The sequence below is a fragment of the Podarcis liolepis genome (assembly GCF_965112155.1).
Source record: "Podarcis liolepis genome assembly, chromosome: 2".
NCBI classification, from domain to species: Eukaryota; Metazoa; Chordata; class Lepidosauria; order Squamata; family Lacertidae; genus Podarcis; species Podarcis liolepis.
The window spans coordinates 16,276,704-16,300,592 of NC_139555.1; the positions used below are offsets into that span (position 1 = coordinate 16,276,704).

Here is a 23,889-nt window from a genome sequence, read left to right on the forward strand (position 1 = left end):
CCAGGGTTTCAGCACAGAACGTTTCATGGCCTTCATCAAGGAGCTTTAGAGGCAGGGGACCTGACTCTTGAGGTCTGCTGCAGATTTAATGTTAAATCATGGTTTCACAAACCTGTGTGAGCTTTGGCCTCTCATAATCCTCTTCCCACCCATGTGCTGCTTCTTCATAATCACTCACCTGATTGTGCCAGATGAATGATAAGTGGGTGTGTTAGAATATAGTTCCATTCCACCTTAAAAGGAACAGGCATGACTGTTGTGTGTCACGTGCTTGTTTACTTCCAGCACAAGTCTGCTGGGAACTTCCGTTTGTATATTGCTTTTGCTATATTGCTGTGTGCATGTACAAGAAGGGAAGCAGACATGTTTTTTCCTTTGTTCCTGAACTACAGTGGTGCCTCGCAAGACGAAAAGAATCCGTTCTGTGATTCTCTTCGTCTAGCGGTTTTTTCGTCTTGCAAAGCAAGCCCATTGACGGATTAGCGGATTAGCGCTATTAGCGGCTTTTAGCGGCTTTTAGCGGCTTATCAGATCAGCTGAAAGCTGCTTAGCGGCTTAGAAAAAGGGGGGAGGGGGAAAAACCCGCAGGAACTCGCAAGACATTTTCGTCTTGCGAAGCAAGCCCATAGGAGATTCGTTTTGCGAAGCACCTCCAAAACAGAAAACTCTTTCGTCTAGCGAGTTTTCCATCTTGCGAGGCATTCGTCTTGCGGGGCATCACTGTATGCTGAAATAATGCTTACACATGTCTCTGTCCGCCACTTCTGTTGTGAGAAGTTATTCACTCTGCTGACTAGAGCGTGCCAAGTCTCTAAAGGTACCTGAGGCTTGTGTCACTGTTTGATGCTGTTCCGAGAACTGGAGATCGCCCGGCTGCCAGCCAGTGGCTGGAGCCAGCTGGGGGCCTGTCAAATGCCCCCATTTCCCCGGATGCATCCTAACAGGGTATTCCCGCCCACCTGTCAAAGTTGACCCTTGGGTGGGGAGGGAGTCTGTTTCTGCAGTATGTTTCCCTGCAGGAAATGTACCCAAAGCAAAGCAGCACCCAGCAGGAAAGAACTCCCTGCTCCGCAGCGGATTAGCAGAGGGTTAAATCCTGCTCTCGGCTGGTGTCTGCTTTGCCAGTGTCTTCTTCCCTGCAGGATTCTAAACTTTAGAACTAACTAACCAAGTTTAAGACTAACAATGGTTCCCTGTGATTTCAGAATACAGGGAACCATGGCTTGCTGCCACCAGGCTAGCCAACAAGTCAGGACATCTGGCTAATTTGATCCTTGCTTACCACAGTTCAAATGACACAGGGAACTGTGGTTATTTCTAAAGTGAAAGCAGAATATTTCGGTCTTCTTCTTGCGTATGCAAAGGAGGAGAAAAGAGAAGGAGTGCATGTCAGAGCCTTGCCTCAGCTTGTTCCTGTAACAGGAAACTATGGTTTAGCAGTACGTCTGAACTAGGCCTGAATCTTGTGGTAGATGGAAGCCATGAAACATGAGGAGAGATGTGGAATTTCCACCCAAGGGAATCTGTGTGACATGGTCCTATTCCCACCTCCCCTGTATGATTTGCCGGTCTATGAGTGTATTTGCAATCATGACTCATGATAGATTGTTCATCTGAGTGTTTGTATTGTTTGGGTTTTAAAAATAAATGTATGAGTGTATTTATTTTCACTCCGAACGATGGTCTAAATATACCGTCCTGTTTTAGCCACCCCCTTTCTCTTCTCAAATCCCTTCTGCATGAAACGAAGCGCCATGCTCTCTAATAAAAAGGAATCTGCCCCAGGCTGCTTTTACACTCGCTTCCTTGGCCGCACACCCCAGTTCACTCAGTGTGACCTTGTTATGAATGAACATGAATGTAATCTGGCTGCACATCTTGCCGTGGGAGCTTTGTGTTCACTCACGTTTAGCTGTGACCTGCAAGAGGCACGACACGTTCACCAGTAACTTGGAGGCAGGCTGCCTCTCTCCCGCAGAGCTGTTTCTGGTACTTGCGTGGGAAGATCTTTAAGCTTCTTCGTGATCTGCTAACATACTTCTGTTTCCAACCACGAGGTGGGCTTGTTCGCAGTAACAGATGGCAGGAACCCCAATTCCCATCCCTGATGGTTAAGGCAGAGCTAGGTGCTCTGGTCCCCAGGGTGGGGTGCACCCGGGGGACAGGGCGAGTGGCCCCCCAGGGTGCCGTGCACGGTGAGCAGCGGCCAGGGGGGTGCTGCGCATGGTGAAAGCCGGCCCGGGGGGGCAGCATGGCAATGTCACCCCCCCCATCAGGGATGGCCCGGGGGTGCCATGTGCGACAAGCGGTGTCCCATGGGGGGGTGCCGTGAGCAGCGGCTGGGGGGGCACAGCAATGTCACCCCCCCTTCAGGGATGGCCTGGGGGTGCTGTGTGTGATGAGCGGTATCCCACGGAGCGTGGCGGACAAGGTGAGCGGCAGCTCGGGGTGGGGTACCGTGAGCAGCGAGTGGCGGCCCAGGGAGGGCACGGCAATGTCGTCGTCGTCCCCAGGGATGGCACCCGGGGTGGACCGCACCCACCGCACCCACCTTCCTTCGCCACTGGGTTAAGAGTCACTGCATGATTTGAACTTTGTGAAGCTTGTTTATATGTGTGTGTGTGTCCAACACATTTTTTTCCTCCTGTGCTGACCCTGGCATGTGTGTATCCAGAATGCTGCAGGGCTGGGGGGCAAATAATCATGGAGTTGGAAGGGATCCTGAGGATCACAACCTGCAGTGCAGGAATATGCAGCTGTCCCTTACGGGGATCAAACCTGCAACCTGGTCATTATCATCACTGCACTCTAACCAACTGAGCTATCCAGCATCATTAGTCTGATTCTGATTCTAGGTTTGCCAGTAGCTCTTGGAGACCATTTCAGCGTCCGCTAGAAAAGTGCCTTCAGATGTCTGCCATCCAGGAGTCCCAGCTTGGGTGCCCAGGGCCCTGGGTGCTATGCAGCCTGCATGACCCTGGCACCAAAATTTGTGAGTGCCCAGCCAACTTCCTGGGGGATTTTTTGGGTTCTTGGGCACCTAGGGCACCAGAGAGTTGGCATCTATGCTGCCATCCCATGCTTTCTGAGCTGTGCAGGAATGGTTGGGAAATGTATTATTTCAGACCCTTTCCTTGCATTAAATAGAGACCCTGGCTCCTTAAATAAATAGACGCTTCTAACTCCTACTTCTGCAAGATCCTTGTTTATATATTGATCGTATTTACCCCCCGCCCCACAATTTTCCTCCAGGCAAAACATGCCCAACTCCCTCTTGAAATGAACTGCATTCTCTTTGCAACTTAGGCAGCAGTCCTGAACGTCATGACTTGGGCATATGCTTTGTGCATTGCGTTGCACTGCAACAACTCAACCCTAAGCAAGTTCCAATAGAAGTACGTCTCACTGAGTTCATTAGGAAGAACTTCCTGACAGTAAGAGCTGTTTGACAGTGGAATTTGCTGCCGAGGAGTGTGGTGGAGTCTCCTTCTTTGGAGGTCTTTAAGCAGAGGCTTGACAACCATATGTCAGGAGTGCTCTGATGGTGTTTCCTGCTTGGCAGGGGGTTGGACTCGATGGCCCTTGTGGTCTCTTCCAACTCTATGATTCTATGATTCTATTCTATGATTCTATGACTGCAGCTTTCAGATTATCTGGGGCTTAATTTATTGACACGCTCGGGACTGCACTGTTCAGCTTGAATATATCCTTGGCTACACCCTGCACTTGCTTCTCTTATTAATAAATTTGAATTTGAGTAAATCCAAAAGCCCATCCTGTGAATCTTTCTCCCGGTACCAGAATTTATTTGCCCGTCCCAATGCATTCTGAAAGCCTTGCTGCTGAGCTCCTGCTGGCTTTGTAGATTTTGCCAGACATTGCCACGCGCTTTCAAGTCTATCTTCACAGCGATAAGAGTTCTTAAAGTATATTGGAAGCTGAGACTGTTGAAATGCTCGGCTAATTGGGCAGGTTTTCCACCCTTTTAGTCAAGAGGCCTGAAGCATCTAGGCAGGGAAGCTGCACAAATGTACAAATAGCCATGGAAGCATCCTTGAAAACTGAAGGGTCTCTTCTCTTTCCCTTCCAGTGGTATTCCATGACTCTAATGATGCCCCCTTTTAAGTCTGGGTGATATATTGATATAGCATCCAAAACCAGTTCAATTATTTATTTGTTTGTTTGTTTGTTATTTATACCCCGCCCATCTGGCTGGGCTTCCCCAGCCACTCTGGGCGGCTTCCAAAAAAACATTAAAATACTGTAATACATCAAACATTAAAAGCTTCCCTAAACAGGGCTGCCTTCAGATGTCTTCTAAAAGTCTGGTAGTTGTTGTTCTCTTTGACATCTGGTGGGAGGGTGTTCCACAGGGACGGCGCCACTACCAAGAAGGCCCTCTGCCTGGTTCCCTATAACTTGGCTTCTTGCGGTGAGGGAACTGCCAGAAGGCCCTCGGTGCTGGACCTCAGTGTCTAGGTAGAACGATGGGGGTGGAGTCGCTCCTTCAGATATACTGGACTGAGGCCGTTTAGGGCTTTAAAGGTCAACACCAACACTTTGAATTGTGCTCGGAAACATACTGGGAGCCAATGTAGGTCTTTCAAGACCGGTGTTATATGGTCTCGGCGGCCACTCCCAGTCACCAGTCTGGCTGCCGCGTTCTGGATTAGTTGTATTTTCCGGGTCACCTTCAAAGGTCACGTAGAGCGCATTGCAGTAGTCCAAGCGGGAGATAACCAGAGCATGCACCACTCTGGCGAGACCGTCTCCGGGCAGATAGTCTCAGCCTGCATACCAGATGGAGCTGGTAAACAGCTGCCCTGGACACAGAATTGACTTGCACCTCCATGGACAGCTGCAAGTCCAGAATGAATCCCAGGCTGCGCACCTGGTCCTTCAGGGGCACAGTTACCCCATTCAGGACCAGGGAATCCTCCACACCTGCCTGCCCCTGTCCCCCCAAAACAGTACTTCTGTCTTGTCAGGATTCAACCTCAATCTGTTAGCCACCATCCGTCCTCCAAATGCCTCCAGACACTCACACAGGACTTTCACCGCCTTCGCTGGTTCTGATTTGAAAGAGAGGTAGAGCTGGGTATCAGTTTCAGGGAGAGCCCGTACCAGTTTCATTATTTTTGTGGTGGCAATATATCGTGAATCATGATGTGCGTGTTTGTGTGCTATGCAAAAATCACAGTGCATGGTAAACCATGGAGCCAGCCAGTGCCTCTCTATAGTTCCATCTTTATTTCAGACATTGTGATACAGTCACACCTCGGAAGTCGAACGGAATCCCTTCCGGAAGTCCATTTGACTTCTGAAACGTTCAGAAACCAAAGCGCAGCTTCTGATTGGCCTCAGGAAGTTCCTGCAGCCAATCAGAAGCCACGGAAGCCCTGTTGGACATTCGGCTTCCAAAAGAACGTTCAAAAACCAGAACACTCCCTTCCAGTTTTCAATCGTTCGGGAGCTGGAACGTTCGACTCCCAAGGCGTTCGGGAGCCGAGGTACGACTGTATAGCGGTATATCACAATGTTTAGCTGAAGATACATCACGATGTTGAAAACCAGTTATCATCCGGCCCTTGCCCCTTGCTCCCATGCATTTTCCTTGCAAAGTAGGGATTTGTATCATTTAAACTACATGGGCACATGAGAACGAATAGAGCTTTCTGCATATCCGAGAGCTAAATTCAGGGATTCATTTTTCATAACAATGACTTGAATCCTTGCTCATGAGACCCGAGTACTTTGATGAAGACTGAACGACTTTTAATAATTCACCAGCCAGGCACACAAATTCATAATTCATCAGATGATTAACACCCCTTTGAACGGCTGACTCTCATTGACTTCCAACATCCCCAGGGTTGCAGGTTAGATGCCACAAAGACTTCACACCATGGGCAGGACTCCCACTGATGTGAGTGGACTTAAAGAGATCAGACAACTTGGCAATGTAACACATGCAAGTATTCAAAGTCAATGCAGAAGTCTCCTTGAGTTCGGTGCCTTCATTCTGCGATATTTCATTTTTTTATACAGTTCACAATGTTCATATAAGTTTAACTCTGAACAGACCTTTATAAAAGCAAACCTTTTTTTACCAATGATTTTTTTTATTAGTTTTCCAAATTTTAAACAAATTTACAACAAATTAATTCAAATTTAACATCAATTTAAAAATTGACTTTCCATCCCCCTTCCAAGATGCTTCTTTCCCCTCCCTCCTTTGCTGCTCACAGTAAAATACCTAATTTCTAATACTTTCCCATCCGTTCCTATTTCCATTGACTGCACATGTTCAGTTCCTGTTTAGACATTTACCCGACCATTTTTCCAATTAGTGAAATAGAATTAATCTCCCTTTATTGATGCATATGAATCATGAATCATAATTTTAAATCGTATTTCCTCCAATGCAGCTTTATCATCCTGTCTTTATGCGTTTGCAAAAAAAGCAAATGCTTTTATGTTTACTGGCTAGTCCACAAATAGAACCAATAAATAAAACGAGTTACTTGAAAAGAACTTGCATGCATCCAGGTTTAAATGCTTGACAAAGCATCAGTTCACATACAGAGAAGCTAGTACACACTTCCCCTTCTTGTATTACTAAAAGTAACGTTGTGACATGACTTCTCCTCGCAAGCAAGTTTTCCTCCCTGATTTTTTTTAAAAGGGGAAAAGAATTTTATTTCAGATTTGAGGAACACAGTCATCTTTCAGCTATCAGACACAGCATTTAGACTGTGCCTGTAAACTGGATCAGTAGACAGTCTGGTATAAAAATTGGTAATGCAATTAAATGCTCAGAGGCAATTTCCAATTCTATCTAGTCACTGTCACATAAGAGGGATGGAATATTATTTATAATACTTGAAATTCAAGCACACCACTGTACTGAGTAGAGGTATCAATATCCATTAGGCACTTTCCAAGGTAAAAAAACAACAACAAGATTAGGCAAACATTTCTAGTAATGGAACAGAGAGTGGTTTGGCCAGTGGTTATAATAATCATAATATTAAAAAAAAAACACAGCAAAATAGAAGAAAACCCAAAATGGTATAAGCCAATATTTGTTGGGGAATCCCAGAGTGTTTAAAGCACAAATCGATTCCTCAGGAAAGTAACTTGAACAGCTTTTATAATTTAAATGAATATGTTTCTCGTTGTTGTTTAGTCGTGACCGACTCTTCGTGACCCCATGGGCCAGAGCACGCCAGGCACTCCTGTCTTCCACTGCCTCCCGCAGTTTGGTCAAACTCATGCTGGTAGCTTCGAGAACACTGTCCAACCATCTCATCCTCTGTCGTCCCCTTCTCCTTGTGCCCTCCATCTTTCCCAACATCAGGGTCTTTTCCAGGAGTCTTCTCTTCTCATGAGGTGGCCAAAGTATTGGAGCCTCAGCTTCAGGATCTGTCCTTCCAGTGAGCGCTCAGGGCTGATTTCCTTCAGAATGGATAGGTTTGATCTTCTTGCAGTCCATGGGACTCTCAAGAGTCTCCTCCAGCACCATAATTCAAAAGCATCAATTCTTCAGCAATCAGCCTTCTTTATGGTATATGTTTCTCAGACAGACATAATGATGAATGCATATACAATCAATTAAAAAATAATCAAAATCTACCCCAAATTCTATTGTTGAATGATCACAACTAATGCCCATATTACTTCCTCTTTAATATAACTAATAGAACAGATATATTCAAGACAGGAGTGCCTGGCGTGCTCTGGTCCATGGGGTCATGAAGAGTCGGACATGACTAAATGACTAAACAACAACATATTCAAACATCTATGCAACATTAAGGAAAAGGCTGCTTCTATCCTTTGTTTTACAAAAAGCTTTTACTTCCCCACCCCTTCAAATTGCATTTTGTCTCCCAAAATTGACTGTGTTCATTGTAACATGAGCCTACTGTATAAAACAACGGCCACTTTATGTTCAGCATAGTATTGATTTTCAAATCAAGGCTAGGCACCGGGATTTGTGTGAAATATACCCAACATGGGGCAAAGACAGGGGCAGGATGGAGCCTAGAAAGGACTTGGAACCCCATAGCATCAACCGTGGGAAGGGAGAAGAGTACACTGGGGAATTCACAAAATACTTTTATTGTGAGCCTCCTTAAATCAAGAAGAAAACACCTCTGTGTCTTCTCAGGTGTAATGGACAAAACAAGGATGCTGGATCATATATTAGCACAAGGAGAAGGGATAATTCAGGCCCACAAAGTCTTTGATAAGGTATAAAGGCTCGGCTCTGCAAGCTACAAATGGTTAGCTCTGTCATTATGAAAAGCGACATGACTTCAAATGAGCAAACACATCCACCGTGGGGGAATAGGAGCATGCAGCTACTGATATTGCGCTAATCGGAAAGCAATTCCAGCTACTGGAGCATGCAAGGCGCTCGGAAACTACAATGGGAGACAGAGAGAAGCCTGCCTCACACTTCTAAGGGATTCTGGAATTGGGGCAAGAAAACAAACCTAGAAGCTGTGATATGAGTATCCCTGGTGTGATCACTTACTGTCACTGGGTGAACTCGTTCCCAGCCTGCGCCCCGTTTTTATCACCTAAGACTTTGGCTTAAACATATCCATTACATAAGCACTGGATGGGATGGACTTAACTCAGCTGGTATCTGCAAAACACTTTAGTATTCCTTGGGTACCAGCTGCCAAATCTAACTTCTCAGCCTATTTGTTACATGAATTGCCTGGCAGGGACCATTATCTGAGCATCTTCAAATGATTAATTACCCAGTAGAGTCTAAATACTAGCATAGCTGAAGTTATCCTTCTTCAGCAAGGTTTGGGGCAGGTGGGCAACTGATGAATATTTGCTCCTGGAACTTGAGTTCTCTAGACCAGTGTTTCCCAACCTTTTTGGGGCAAAGGCACACTTGTTTCATGAAAAAAATCTCGAGGCACACCACCATTACAGCCCCGTGACGTCAGCGCGCAGCGTCACGCTGGGAGGGACGCACGAAAGTGTAAGTTTCAATTTTTTCCCCTCCCCCTTGCCTTCCTTCTGTGCCAACCGCCAAAAAGCCAAGAATCGCGGGACCGCCGGCGGAGGGGGGGAGGGCGAGCGGAGGCAGCGGCGAGCCCCGTTCCTCCCCATCCGCCCCATTCCGTGCAAGGAGCGCGAACAGGTGTGAGAAGGGGGTCAAACCTGCGGGTCGGCGCCGGGGAACCTCCAAGCTTTGGGGGGGGGGGAGGAGGCAGCAAAGCGAGGCAGGAAGGAGAGCGCGGCTTGGCTGGGTGAGCTTTGGCAGGGGCAGGGAATGAGAGCCGCGAGGCGGGCGCTGCGGACGGAGGCGCTGCCCGCCGAGCTCGCAGGCAGCCAGGCAGGCAGACGGCGAGAGCCCCGCGCTGAGCGGCCTCTCCTCACCGCCGCCCCGCCTCTCGCCGCCCGACTCGCCCGCCTCCCTCCGGGGACGGCGCCCCAATCGAAAATTTGACTTTTAAAAAAAAAATCTTTCGAATTTTTTAATTTTTCCCACGGCACACCAGGCAACATCTCGCGGCACACTAGTGTGCCGCGGAACAGTGGTTGAAAAACACTGCTCTAGACTTCACTGTGTTGCCTTTTGTTCACATTCTCTCCAGGGCCATTGGTGAATGCATAACCCAAAACCTGAGTCGCAAAGGAAATTGCAGTAGAATGACAACGCTCCAGTTCTGCTTCTGTCACACACTGCAGCCCCACCACTCAAATCCAGTACATTCCACATTCCTTCCAGGCAATTCATTTGTACACTCCCAGTATCCCTATGGCAGTGTTTTTCAACCACTGTTCTGTGTCACACTAGTGTGCCGCAAGATGTTGCCTGGTGTGCCGTGGGAAAAATTGAAAAATTCGAAAGATTAAAAAAAAAGAAATCAAATTTTCGCCCACTAGGCGGGCGCCGGACTGTGTCCTGGGTATGGGGGGGGGTTGACCCCACCCTCGGCCAGCAGGGGCGCCGATTGGCGCTCCTCAGGGGGACACCCTCCACTTTTCTGATGTCTGGGCTGTGATTGGTCCAGACTCCAGCCTGGACCTATCACAGTAGGACATCATCTTCCGACTTCCTTCTCGCCCGAGCACAGTGTGCGCAGCAGCGGAGAGAAGAAGACGTCGCGACTCGAGTCACCAGGAGGACCGGAGAAGTTGTCATTTTATTTCTCTTCAGTCTCCACTGAATGCCTTGACTGGGGTAGGGACCCTTATAGCTCAGCATCAGTTGGTGGAAAGGACATGACTTTACAGGAGCAGGAGGAACTAACTGAACTGAGACAAAATCGTGGTTTCAAGCTAAGATTTGCTGATCTACCTTTGAAAAGTTTTTGGTTGGATACTGCCAAGGAGTTCCCCCTTCTGGCAAACAAAGCTATTTTGACATTGCTCCCATTTTCCACTACATATCTGTGTGAGATGAGCTTTTCAAGGATGATTGCTATAAAAACTAAATACAGAGAGAGACTGAGAGCTGTTGACGAAGAGCTACGTGTGTGTCTTTCTTCGATTCCAGCCAGAATATCAGCTTTGTGTTCAGCCAAACAGGCCCAGGTTGCGCGCTGAATAAAGTATTTTATAATTTTTCATATTTCTGTTTCATAATAAAGTAATTATTTTTTACTATTTCATAATAAAGTAATTATAAAATACTTTCTTTGTGTTTATTTGATTCCTATTCAAGAGAATTACCGTATTTTTTGCAGCATAACACTCACTTTTTTCCTCCTAAAAAGTAGGGGGAAATGTCTGTGCGTGTTATGGAGGGAATGCCTACGGGTGGCATGCCTACGGATTTTCCTCCTCTAGAAACTACGTGCGTGTTATAGAGCGAAAAATACAGTACTTTATATATAGTCAAAATATTTAACAGAGTTAAATATTTTAACATTTTCTAATGGTGGTGTGCCTCGTGATTTTTTTCATGAAACAAGTGTGCCTTCGCCCAAAAAAGGTTGAAAAACACTGCCCTATGGCATCAAGGTCATTGAGAATGGGTTGTTATTAGGAAAGCTGCAAAACTCCAGATGGCCCGGAGCTGTCCCCGGTGCTGAAACCAAGTGCTGAAAGCACATCCTGGGAATCTTGCTTATTATGCCTACCTGCAGAGTGTGATGGAGCGATACGCCAGGCTTTCTCTTGACCATCAAGAGCTGGCAGGGACGCATGGACTCCAAAGGAATATTCTATCTCCTTGTCTAATTTTTGTTCTTCCGTTTTGCTCCACAGGTGTACACACGCTATGGAAAGTGCTACACATTCAACTCAGGTCAGCCTGACAAACCGCCACGCATCACCAATAAGGGCGGAACGGGGAACGGCTTGGAGATCATGTTGGACATTCAGCAAGATGAGTATCTCCCTGTCTGGGGAGAGACAGGTAAGAGTTACTCCTGGCTTCCCTGACTCTACATTGACTCCTCCCTTATCCATATTTTCCTTTGTGCCACATGACAATTTCTCCTCTTCTGCTGATGCCTCATCTTCTCAGACCTCTGCCTCCCGAACCTATCCCTCTTGATGCCTCCTCCCAGAAATACCCCACTCCTTGCTCCAGCTTCCCATTGATCACTCCACATTCTGACTCCTTGCCCCGTTCCTCAACCCAGTGGATCTCTCTCTCTCTGCTTCGTTGCTTTTCTAGACCTGCGCCGACTCCTTAAACCCACACCGCACTTTCCCTCCTCCCTTCCTTTCAGTCACTCCCCCCCCCATTTGTGTCCTATGTGTCTCACCATGGCAACCAGCTGATCATAGCCAGGGAAGGCGATGCCTCTTATCTACAAATAGCACATTGTTCTTTGTAGGGGGAATGTGTTGTCAAGGCTACAGTGAGGCGGGGTGGGAAGTGAAGCCTGAATCCCAGGTCAAAGGTCACCATGGATCCCACAGGAGGAGCTTTCTAGGTCTCTGGCTGGGCCTTGATTTCAATAAAGCGGGGTGTTCAAGCACAACCCTGTCTGGGAATCTTTCCCTTTGACTTGGAAGACCATTTCCCTAGCTAATGAATGGGTCGGTTCTAGGTGCAGCTAAGAAATGTTCTGGGAATATTTACTTTTATCTGTATTACTTTATGCATTCCTGGACTCAGCCTTGCTTTTTTTAAAAAAAATTAAGTGGGGAGGACAGATTTCTGGTTTAAGTCTCCAGATTATTCTGGCTCCGATCACATAAAGCTAAAAATGTACCGTATTTTTCGCTCTATAAAGGACGCACTGGACCATAGTAGGGGGAGAACAGGGGGGGGAATTCTCCCCCTCTCTGCTCAGCGCCCCTTCAGCGAAGCGGCAGGAGAAACGGAGCCCCTTCCATTTCTCCTCCCGCTTCACTGAAGGAGCGCTGCGCAGAGAGGGAAAACTGTGCAGCGCCTCTCCAGCAAAGCGAAGCCTGGAAAGCAAGAGGGATCGGGGTGCACCGACCCCTCTCGCTCTCCAGGCTTCAGGCAGCTATCCGCAAGCCTCTGGAGTGCGGGGGGAGCTCTCCCTCTGCGCTTCAGAGGCTTCGCGTTGCTATCGCTGAAGCCAAGGAGCCTTCATTCGCTCTATAAGATGCACACAAATTTCCCCATAATTTTTGAAGGGGGAAAAGTGTGTCTTATAGAGCGAAAAATATGGTAGTTGGTATTGATTGATGCAGGGGGTGGGCTGTGAATCAGACAGGGGGGTATTTTCCCTCTTTGGTCCCCATGTATCTCCCTATCGATGCAAGGTAAGAAGAAGGGCCTTCGCTTTCTGGCTCTGAGCTTGAGCCCTGCTGTGATCACCTGAACCCCTTTTTCCACTCTCCATCTCTCTGTTCTGCAGATGAGACCTCATTTGAAGCTGGGATTAAGGTGCAGATTCACAGCCAGGATGAGCCACCCTGCATTGACCAGCTGGGGTTTGGGGTGGCACCTGGATTTCAGACGTTTGTCTCCTGCCAGGAACAACGGGTAAGATGTGAACATTCCCTTCCCTTTCAGCCAGCCTCAGATATCTGTACTAGCACATCCTCAAGGTCTAGGCAGCAGGAGAGTAGAATCCCCTCTTCGTTTTCTTGCTGATGACAAAAGACAACAGCAGTATTGAATGGATAGTTTAGAGCCAGAAAAACTCCGGAAAGTGAAATCTAGTACAGTCGTACCTTGGAAGTCGAACGAAATCCGTTCCGGAAGTCTGTTTGACTTCCAAAATGTTCAGAAACCAAAGCACGGCCCCGTTCGGCTTCCAAAAATAGCTCGCAAACCGGAACAATCACTTCTGGGTTTGCAGTGTTCAGGAGCCAAAACATTCGAGAAATACAGTAAGCTGTTCGAAAACCAAGGTACAACTGTACTCATTTCATTTATGAATTGCTCCTCATGCATCAGCCAAAAGCAATTGACAATATAATAAAAACATGTAGAGAAGTAGTTACAATTGCAAATATAAAAATGCACTCACAGAGAGAGAGAGCACTTAGAATAACAATAGAATTCACTACTTGACCGTGGAATAACAATAACAATAGCATGTGCACAAAGTCAATTCACATCTTTGACTATGACTATGATTCACAATAGAATTATAGTGTTGAATAGAATTCGAAGTGTTGGTTCTGACCTTTAAAGCCTTAAACGGCCTCAGCCCAGTATACCTGAAGGAGCATCTCCACCCCCATTGCTCAGCCCAGACACTGAGGTTCAGCTCTGAGGGTCTTCTGCTGGTTCCCTCCCTGCGAGAAGTGAGGTTACAGGGAACCAGGCAGAGGGCCTTCTCGGTAGTGGCACCCGCCCTTTGGAACGCCCTCCCATCAGATGTCAAGGAAATAAACAACTATCTGACTTTTAGAAGACATCTGAAGGCAGCCCTGTTTAGGGAAGTTTTGAATGTTTGATGTTTTGTCGTGATTTTACTAGTCTGCTGAGAACCTCCCAGAGTGGCTGGGGAAAATAATATAATAAAACATTATTATTATTATTATTATTATTATTATTATTATTATTATTATTAGAATTGTAGAGCTGGAAGGGACCCTAAGGAACATCTAGTCCAATCCCCTGCAATGCAGGAATATGCAATTGTCCCATATGGGGATTGAACCTGCAATCGTGGCGTTATCAGCACCACGCTCTAACCAACTGAGCTATCAAGCTTGGTCCCGCCAAGTACTGGAAGTCCAAAAGGACTTTGGTGTCAAGGGAGTGCCAGCAAATGGTTGGTGCCAGTAAGCTGGTAGCAAGGACTTCTGATTTCTACCCTTCTCTGCATGGGAACATCCTCAGCATAAGCCTACATATTCATTGCTGTGTTTTATTATTGCCCCTGTGTTGTAAGGAAGCTGCTTTCAGAAGCACTTTTGTTGAGAAATGGGTATATAATTATTCTTTAAAATGCGTAACATAAATAAATAAACCATCCTTTTAACATCAAAGTTTGGGGATGGAGAAAGGCTCTAAAAGGATAGATTCTAAGCACTCTTCCACGGTCAAGTAGTGAATCACAATCATCAGCATGAATAGAGCAGTTTGGTGAGTTATTAATTTCAGCTGGAATATTTAATAACGAAAACTCAGCAGGAGATAATAGAAACTAGGAGGAAATATGTGCTTGAAGACATGGTGGGTGTCTTGGGGGGGGAATTGTGTGTGTGTGTTTAAAGCAAAACAAAGAATGCAGACAGACTTTTTTGAGAATGCAAACAGACTTTTTATTTACTTTTAAAAACGTTTCCCTGTACCACTTTTCCAGCCCTCTCCAAAGTGCTTGCAGCAATAAGTATTACAATATTACATGACCAAATCCCTTTCCAGTCTCCAAAAACCCAGTGCACAGGGGAATATGTCACATTAGGGAAGAGGCTAGAATAGAACCTTTCTCCCTGACACTTGCTTACTTGCAAGTACCGGTAAGTACAATACAGCCAATTGGTATAGCCACTAGAGCAGGGGTCAGCAAGGTTTACCTTGCCTGGGGTGGTTCACTCCAGCGGATCCCTCCGTGGGCCAGAGCACGCACACCTGCAATTTCTGGCGTCTGCGCAGACGCAATTTCCAGCACCGTGGAAGTGAGTCCCCATGCCGTGCTGCGCCAGTTTAGCGCAGCACGCGGGGACTCGACGAGCAGGCAGCTTGGTTTGGGGGCAACTCGTGGGCCACTTAAATGACCCCTGTGAGCCGCTTATGGAGGGTTCAGCTTGGACTCACCCGCAAAGTCTACCAGGTGACTTTGAGCAGATTGCTACCTCTCAGCCCAACTTCACAAGATAGTTGCACAAGATAAATAAATGGGGAGAGAGCCATAACCTGAGTTCTTTGGGTGAAGAGCAGGATAAAGATGCCACCTGAATAAATAACATGAAAATGAAATATCTGTCCACTGCTTTTCAACCTGTCTGAACTAGCATTTCCACTTTCAAAGAGTTTGTGATCATGGGAGAGGATTCAAACATGAGATCTGTATCCTGTGTTACAGTCATAGGAGTGTTGTAACATGTGCCTTTTTGTTCTAGCTTGAATCAGCTCTGGCACAGTGTGATATCTTCTTGTGAGAGCAAGAGTTTAGATAGGCTGTATTTTTTGGCATCTAGCCTTCTGCCTGTTCACATGGCCCTTGCATTCAGCCCACACTGGTTTCCTGCCTGTCAACATTGCAGGCGCAATTGTGGAGCCAAGGCAGCAGATGCAGTCCTGTAAGACAGTCTTACTAGGCAGATATTGTTGGAATACAAGTTCCATCGGTCCCAGCCACTAGGGCAGGCATGGCCAAATTTGGTCCTCCAGATGTTTTGGGACTACAACTCCCATCATCCCTAGACAACAGGACCAAGGATGGTGGGAATTGTAGTCCCAAAACATCTGGAGGGCCAAGTTTGGCCATGCCTGCACTAGGACAAATAGACATGGGTGATGGGAACTGTAGTCCATGCTGACCACTCTTCCTCTGTTTGTGAAAGTGGGAGAGGAAGGATGAGGTCTGATGAGGCCCTGCTTAAGCACTGTGGCCCAAACACAGCCCTTCTCCTTCTCTAGGAAAGGGTGATGAGATAGTGCCACTCTCACCCCCTCTTCGCCCATTCTCCGTGCAGCTCATCTACCTTCCTCCACCTTGGGGTGACTGCAAGTCGGTGACCATGGAATCCGAATTCTACGATACCTACAGCATTGCAGCCTGCCGCATCGACTGTGAGACCCGCTACTTGGTGGAGAACTGCAACTGCCGCATGGTGCACATGCCTGGTAAGATGGAGGGTTGAAGCCAGTGGCAGAGCAAAGAGTGGAGGCCACAACAATTGCACAGACAGAGAGATTTAAAACAAGCCTTCTGGGGGATACTTTGAAAGACCAGGATTCCCCTGCTTACCTACGAGAGCATAGTTCCTCATGAATAGGCACACTGGTCTGGTGGTGCTCTGGCATGCCATGTTTTACTTGTGAGTTAGCAGAGTGGCGTAGCAGGGAGGGCACAGGGGCGGTGGCCCGGTGCGCAAAATTCTTAAGGGTGCAACCCATGCTACACCACTGGGCTGCAGCAGTCCTGAAGGTGCCGCAAAACTGGGAGGGAGGTGGCTCCCTTTCCTGGCCCTGTAATGCACGGAGCAAGCGTTTCCGAGCACAATTCAAAGTGTTGGTGCTGACCTTGAAAGCCCTAAACAGCCTCGGTCCAGTATACCTGAAGGAGCGTCTCCACCCCCATCGTTCAGCCCGGACACTGAGGTCCAGTGCCGAGGGCCTTCTGGCAGTTCCCTCCCTGTGAGAAGTGAGGGCATTGCTTCCCGAATTGTTGAATATTTTCAACCCTTTGCAAAATCAAAGTTTTCGGGGCTGCTGAAAACGTTTATGAAAATCCCCCCCCCCTTTTTTTTTTTTGGTTCAAGCTTAATTATAACTATTATAGCTGTTCCCTAATTGCAGCCACTCCCCTTCTGTTTACTGAGTGCATCCTTTAACAGAACCCAGCGCTCCCTCAACCAGCCCACCTTGATCTGTATTCAATCTTTCCTGTTAAGCAGAAATCCTTGTCAAGGGATGCAATTAGCATAATAAATATGAATTAATTATTCCAGTCAGTTGCATCTCCTGGGGAGAAGAGGGCAGGCAGAATAATAGTGCAGATGTATGAGGAGAAAGAGAGGGAAGAGGTGTTTTTTTTTTTTCCAAAGGCAGGCTGATCCTGTCAAATGGTATTCAGGCTTCTGGAGAAGGAGATGGAATCAGGATTTGAATGACAGCCAAGGAGAGACAGCAGCAGAGACTTATATCCAGCTTTGCTTATGAAATGACTGCTTTGGTTTTTGTTTTGTTTTTTGGTTTGGTTTGTGTGTTTTTTTGCTTTATCAGGTCTCTGTCTTACAAGGTCTCTGAGATCCCTGAAAGCAAGTAGAGATACAAAGGAAATGTACAGTCATACCTCAGGTTACAGCCACTTCAGATTGCGTTTTTTTGGGTTGCGGACCACCGAAACCCGGAAGTACCAGCACAGGTTACTTCTTGGTTTCGGCGGTCACGCATGCGCAGAAGCACTAAATCATGCTTTGCGCATGCGCAGAAGCGCCGGGTCGCAACCCGCGTGTGCGCAAGCGCACAGACGCAGGTTGTGAACACTGCGGGTTGTGAACGTGCACCCCGCATGGATCACGTTCGCAACCCGAGTGTCCACTGTATCTCTTAGGACTATGTTTTCACTAACTGTACTGTGTTTCGCTTGCTACACAGCCCAATTCACACACAGCACTAAGCCACACCTAGCCAGACAGAACAAGCATGAGGATCCCCAGAGCGAAAATCATGGCTGCTTTGCTCCTCGGTTCTGCTGCTGCCACTGCACAATCCAAGACCAAGCCATGGTTTGGCTTAATATTACGTGCAAACCCAGACTCACGGTTTGTATCACTCCCAAGTCCCAACAAACCATGAGCTGTAACCAAGGTATATTCTTGATTTCCCGCTTGTGGTTTGTTCACATATAGTGCTAAGCCAAACCATGACAAGCTCTGGGTAGTGTGGCAGCAACAGGACCATGGGAGGAGTGAAGTGGACTTAATTTTTGCTAAGGTGCCCACACTCTTGGCTTGGCTTAGTGTTGATGTGAGAACAAGGCCACTCTGTGGGCAGGACTTAACAAAACCCGACCCGTTAACTCTCTGGGCAAGGCTTCGGCAGTTTTTACAGATGATTCCTAGGGAATTCAGCTTTTGAATCTTTCCCCCTAATGGAGAAAATCCCCTCTCCCCACACATAGAAAGCTAGCATGTCAAGGGAAAAGGCTCAGCCCCACCCTTCCTTCTGACTTGCTGTATTTCTATCAGCAGTGAATGATCTCCACACAGGAATTAGGAATGATACAAGCTTCTAACCACAAAAGATTACAGTCATACCTCATGTTACATCCGCTTCATGTTACGTTCTTTCAGGTTGCATCCCGCGACGACCCAGAAGTACCGAAAAGGGTTACTTCCGGGTTTCGGCGCTCGCGCATGCACAGAAGCACAAAGTGACGTCGCGCGCATGTGCAGAAGCGGTGAATCGCAACCCGCGCATGCACAGATGCGCCGCTGCAGGTTGCGTTCTTTTCATGTTGCGAACAGGCCTCCAGAACGGATCCGGTTCACAACCAGAGGTCCCACTGTAATGAGGAATACAAGATGTTCCAGCTGACTCAGAGCTCAGCTTCTTAAGAGGGGGCAGGGAGCTGAAATGTCCTTCCCTCGCTGTGTAGGAGACACTTCTGCATCGAAAAGCCACTAGAGAAAACCACGGAGCTTATCTACCTTGCATGCAAAGGCATAGCAAGGTTAATCATCTGGGCAGCTCAACCAGGGAAATGCCAGCTCTAAAAAGATGCCGTCGGCTTCCTTAGCAGTGAAAGTGGACAGAACAAAGGAGAGAGGTGGGGGACGCAGCATCTCTTGGAGTTTAAGGATCGCCTGGTGCAGAGAAGCCACAACCCCTTTATCACAAAACTGCAGCAATTTAAACATGCAGGTTGCCTACTCCTCTTTCAGTTCACCTTTATGGGTAGAATGAGGAATCCCATTTGCACTCATGCAAAGCAGGGAGATGTGTGGGCTTTGCAGAACATTGCAAATTCCCCTCCCTGGTTAAATTTCACTGCTTGTGAATGCAGGAGGTCAGAATAGAGTCTCGCCGTAATATATAACTTTGTGGTATGATTTGCTTGCTTTTCTGTTTCCCTGCAGGTGATGCTCCCTACTGCACCCCTGAGCAATACAAGGAGTGTGCAGACCCCGCTCTTGGTAAGCAGATGGGCGGCATATCAATAATAAAAATATGATGATGGTGTCTATGTGGACATAGACATGGGGTAACAGTGCCCCTGAAGGACCAGGTGCGCAGCCTGGGAGTCATTTTGGACTCACAGCTGTCCATGGAGGCGCAGGTCAATTCTGTGTCCAGGGCAGCTGTCTATCAGCTCCATCTGGTACGCAGGCTGAGACCCTATCTGCCCACGGACTGTCCCTCCAGAGTGGTGCATGCTCTGGTTATCTCCCACTTGGACTACTGCAATGCGCTCTACTTGGGGCTACCTTTGAAAGTGACTTGGAAACTACAACTAATCCAGAATGCGGCAGCTAGACTGGTGGCTGGGAGTGGCCGCCGGGACCACATAACACTACTCCTGAAAGACCTACGTTGGCTCCCAGTACATTTCCAAGCACAATTCAAAGTGTTGGTGCTGACCTTTAAAGCCCTAAATGACCTCGGCCCAGTATACCTGAAGGAGCGTCTCCACCCCCATCGTTCAGCCCGGAAACTATGGTCCAGTGCTGAGGGCCTTCTGGTGGTTCCCTCCCAGTGAGAAGTGACGTTACAGGGAAGAGGGCCTTCTCAGTAGTGGCGCCTGCCCTGTGGAACGCCCTCCCATCAGATGTCAAGGAAATAAACAACTATCTGACTTTTAGAAGACATCTGAAGGCAGCCCTGTTTTGGGAAGTTTTTAATGTTTGATGTTTTATCATGTTTTTAATATTCTGTTGGGAGCCACCCAGAGTGGTTGGGGAAACCCTGGCAGATGGGCGAGGAATGAATGAATAATACCTGTCCCTGGTTGGAAGACCCTTAGAGTCACATGGATGGACCCTTTCAGATTCTAAAGGAAGAGCTTAACGCAAGTGCAGTAATCCATATCTCTTTCCCCAAATCACTCTTGTTTCAAACTGACATCTACTTCTCCTTCCCTGCTGCCACAGACTTCTTGGTGGAGAAGGACAACGACTACTGTGTGTGTGAGATGCCTTGCAACGTCACCCGCTATGGCAAAGAGCTCTCCATGGTCAAGATTCCCAGTAAGGCATCAGCCAAGTACCTGGCCAAGAAGTACAACAAGAGTGAGCAGTACATTGGGTGAGTGTTGCTGCCTGCCTCAGCCGCAGACACCACTGCCTGTCCAATCTGCCTGCCATCATTATTTCTGCACCCTGCGCTCGATCAAGGGAGGTCAAGCCCAAACAGCAAGCTTGGGGCATTGCTGAGTACTTAGGAGATTTGGGGCACAGGCCCATGGTGCAAATTTCCTGGTTCAAACTTAGGTCTAGGGGTGCAAATTTGGGTCTCTTCTCCAAAGTTACAAAGGTGGGAATCCCCAAAGCGCTGTGTTTTGCAGCAGGCCCAAAAGCCCTGAAAGGAAAGTTTTGCTTGCCATGGAGGAATTTTTTAAAAGGCCATTTCAGTCAAGCCACACCTAGCTCCCCAACATGTGTGGCATCAGATGAGGGGCAGGTGAAGATACAGCTCCCTGCCAAAATAAAGGTTTCCAGACAATAACCCTCCAAAGCATGGGTAGGCAAACTAAGGCCCGGGGGCCAGATCTGGCCCAATCGCCTTCTAAATCCGGCCTGCGGACGGTCCAGGAATCAGCATGTTTTTACATGAGTAGAATGTGTCATTTTATTTAAAATGGATCTCTGGGTTATTTGTGGGGCATAGGAATTCGTTCATTTTTTTCCCCTTCAAAATATAGTCCGGGCCCGCACAAGGTCTGAGGGACAGTGGACCGGCCCCCAGCTGAAAAAGTTTGCTGACCCTTGCGCCAAAGCCCCTCTGCCTTAGTCCTTACAGTCTAATTTCAATCTGTGTGGTGTCAAAATGGTCCAGGGCAGTGTTAGGGGGGAATCTAAGGATATGGTCCACCAGCTGGAAAGGTAATCCTATCCTACAAAATATTAGGAGGGTCTCTGTTTCTTGAAGGCTGAGCGCCTTAGGTTGATACCTGCTACATCTCTAAATCTTGGGTCCAGGCAGGTAAGTGCCCATGGTGGTGCTAGGCATTATTTATAAGGCTGGTTGAGGGTAGATACTTTGGTCACTGCCAGGCAGATGCTTGTTTTAGAAGCTTGTAATCACTTCGCTTCCTCCCATACAGGGAGAACATCCTGGTACTGGACATTTTCTTTGAAGCTCTGAACTATGAGACCATTGAACAGAAAAAAGCATACGAAGTGGCTGGACTTCTGGGTGAGATTATCTTCTTCTTTTGAGGGTGGGGACAGCAACTGATGCACACCTCCTAATTTCTCCTACTCCTTTGGGGTGACTTTGGTGCCTGCCTATAGTCCTCAAAATGCAGATGTAATCGGAGCTTGCCATTCTACAGTTGTGCGGAAAACAACAACCCAAGTGCGGAATGCCAGAATGGCGGAATCCCAACGTTCCTTTCCCACCTCCAAGTAAACTTACAATCCTTAAGCCTGCTCCATTAATGGAGGCTGCTCCATTAGGGCAACTGGGCACTGCCCCCACCAACCTCAGTCTGCCCCCAGCCACCACCACCCCACGCACCTGTCTTCTTTCTTACTTACAAACAGCCCAGAGAGTGGCATTGCCTGGGAGCTTCCTCCTCCTAAGTCTTGGTGTCGCCCCCTTATGGAACTCAACAGGGAGCAGGAGGGGACCAAACTAGAATTATTTCGTTCAGTCTGTCATGGGCTCAGACTCTGCCTACTGTCTGGACTTCCCACTTTCCTCCCTACCAGGCTAGTGGGCACCAGCCACCAACATTTAAGGCTGCAAAGATGTTGTTGTTTAGTTGTTTTGTCATTTAGTCGTGTCCGACTCTTCGTGACCCCATGGACCAGAGCACGCCAGGCACCCCTGTCTTCCACTGCCTCCCGCAGTTTGGTCAAACTCATGCTGGTAGCTTCGAGAACACTATCCAACCATCTCATCCTCTGCTGTCCCCTTCTCCTTGTGCCCTCCATCTTTCCCAACATCAGGGTCTTTTCCAGGGAGTCTTCTCTTCTCATGAGGTGGCCAAAGTATTGGAGCCTCAGCTTCAGGATCTATCCTTGCAGTGAGCACTCAGGGCTGAATTCCTTAAGAATGGATAGGTTTGATCTTCTTGCAGTCCATGGGACTCTCAAGAGTCTCCTCCAGCACCATAATTCAAAAGCATCAATTCTTCGACGATCAGCCTTCTTTATGGTCCAGCTCTCAGTGATGGCCTTCATGGATCACTGCCCCTTCATGGATCACTGCCTTGCCATGGCGAAGGGGTTTGAATAACTCAGAGAAGCTATGAGCTATGCCATGCAGGGCCACCCAAGATGTCACAGGTCATAGTAGAGAGTTTTGACCAAACGTGATCCACCTGGAGCAGGAACCGGCAAGCCACTCCAGTATCCCTGCCAAGAAAACACCATGGGCAAAGACAACAGGAATATAAAAGTTATGACGCTGGAAGATGAGCCCCTCAAGTCGGAAGGCATCCAACATACTACTGAGAAGAGCAGAGGACAAGCACAAGTAGATTCAGAGCTGATGAAGTGGCTGAGCCAAAGCTGAAAGGTCACTCAGTTGCGGATGTGCCTGGAAGTGAAAGGAAAGTCCAGTGCTGTAAAGAAAAATATTGCTTCAAAGATAGGGATTAGCAATCGCCTGGTGACATCAGAAATGAGTGGAGAGGGAGGGTGGCAAACTAGGATTGCCAAAGTGTGGTTTGAACAAGACTCGGCCGGTGGATGGAGCCAAGCATGACTTTTGATTTTTTTAGCGGTTAGAGCCCTGCCATTTGGGGAAAAGCGGGAGAGGTTTGGACAAACAGGAGTTTGGAGCACATATTGGCATGTCAGAGAACAATCCAATGGACCAGGCTGGGGAGTTCAGCAGAAATATTTAAAACAGGCTCATTTGAGAGGAATGGCAGGGGAGATACAGTGGTGCCCCGCAAGACGAATGCCTCGGAAGACGGAAAACTCGCTAGACGAAAGAGTTTTCCGTTTTGGAGGTGCTTCGCAAAACGAATCTCCTATGGGCTTGCTTCGCAAGACGAAAATGTATTGTGAGTTCCTGCGGGGTTTCTTTCCTTTCCCCCCCCCCCCTTTTTCTAAGGCGCTAAGCCCCTTATCAGCTGATCCGATAAGCCGCTAAAAGCCGCTAAAAGCGCTAATAGCACGAATCCGCTAATCCGTCAATGGGCTTGCTTCGCAAGACGAAAAAACTGCTAGACGAAGAGGATCACAGAACGGATTCTTTTCGTCTTGCAAGGCACCACTGTATATCCAAACACCTGATTTATTCCACAAAGTACCTGATAAATACCAAACCTGAGGCAGGCAAGTCAAGCAAAATGTCAGACAATGGGCATCCCTCTCTCCAGACCACAGCACTGCAGCCCGTGTTTTGTTAGCCCCAAAATGGAAAATGAGCCAAGTCCCATCTAAAGAAGAATGGCAATTTAAACTGGTGGAATATGTGCTGCTTGCGGACCTAACATATAGAATAAGAGAACAAGAAGAACATAAGTTTAAAGAAGACTGGAAAATGTTTATTGAATATGGGGGGGGATGTGTATATTTGAAAACATGGGCAGCATTAAGTTAAAATCAACAGTTTTGATGGATGTAATAATGGAATACTGAATGGTTTAGTTTAGTTAAAATATGTGGGGATTTATGTTATGC

The 23,889-nt window shown here is 47.5% G+C and overlaps 1 protein-coding gene across 3 annotated transcripts in view; it reads left to right on the forward strand.

The window, feature by feature from the left end:
- The window catches only part of ASIC1 (acid sensing ion channel subunit 1), a 232,981-nt gene that overhangs the window by 202,031 nt on the left and 7,061 nt on the right, over window positions 1-23,889 (forward strand). For all 3 annotated transcript variants that reach the window (XM_083490150.1, XM_083490149.1, XM_083490148.1), the window contains 6 exons: window positions 11,245-11,395; window positions 12,819-12,946; window positions 16,060-16,210; window positions 19,171-19,227; window positions 20,182-20,335; window positions 21,354-21,445. In XM_083490150.1, coding sequence (XP_083346276.1) covers window positions 11,245-11,395; window positions 12,819-12,946; window positions 16,060-16,210; window positions 19,171-19,227; window positions 20,182-20,335; window positions 21,354-21,445 — 733 coding nt within the window. The remainder of the gene's footprint in view (window positions 1-11,244; window positions 11,396-12,818; window positions 12,947-16,059; window positions 16,211-19,170; window positions 19,228-20,181; window positions 20,336-21,353; window positions 21,446-23,889) is intronic.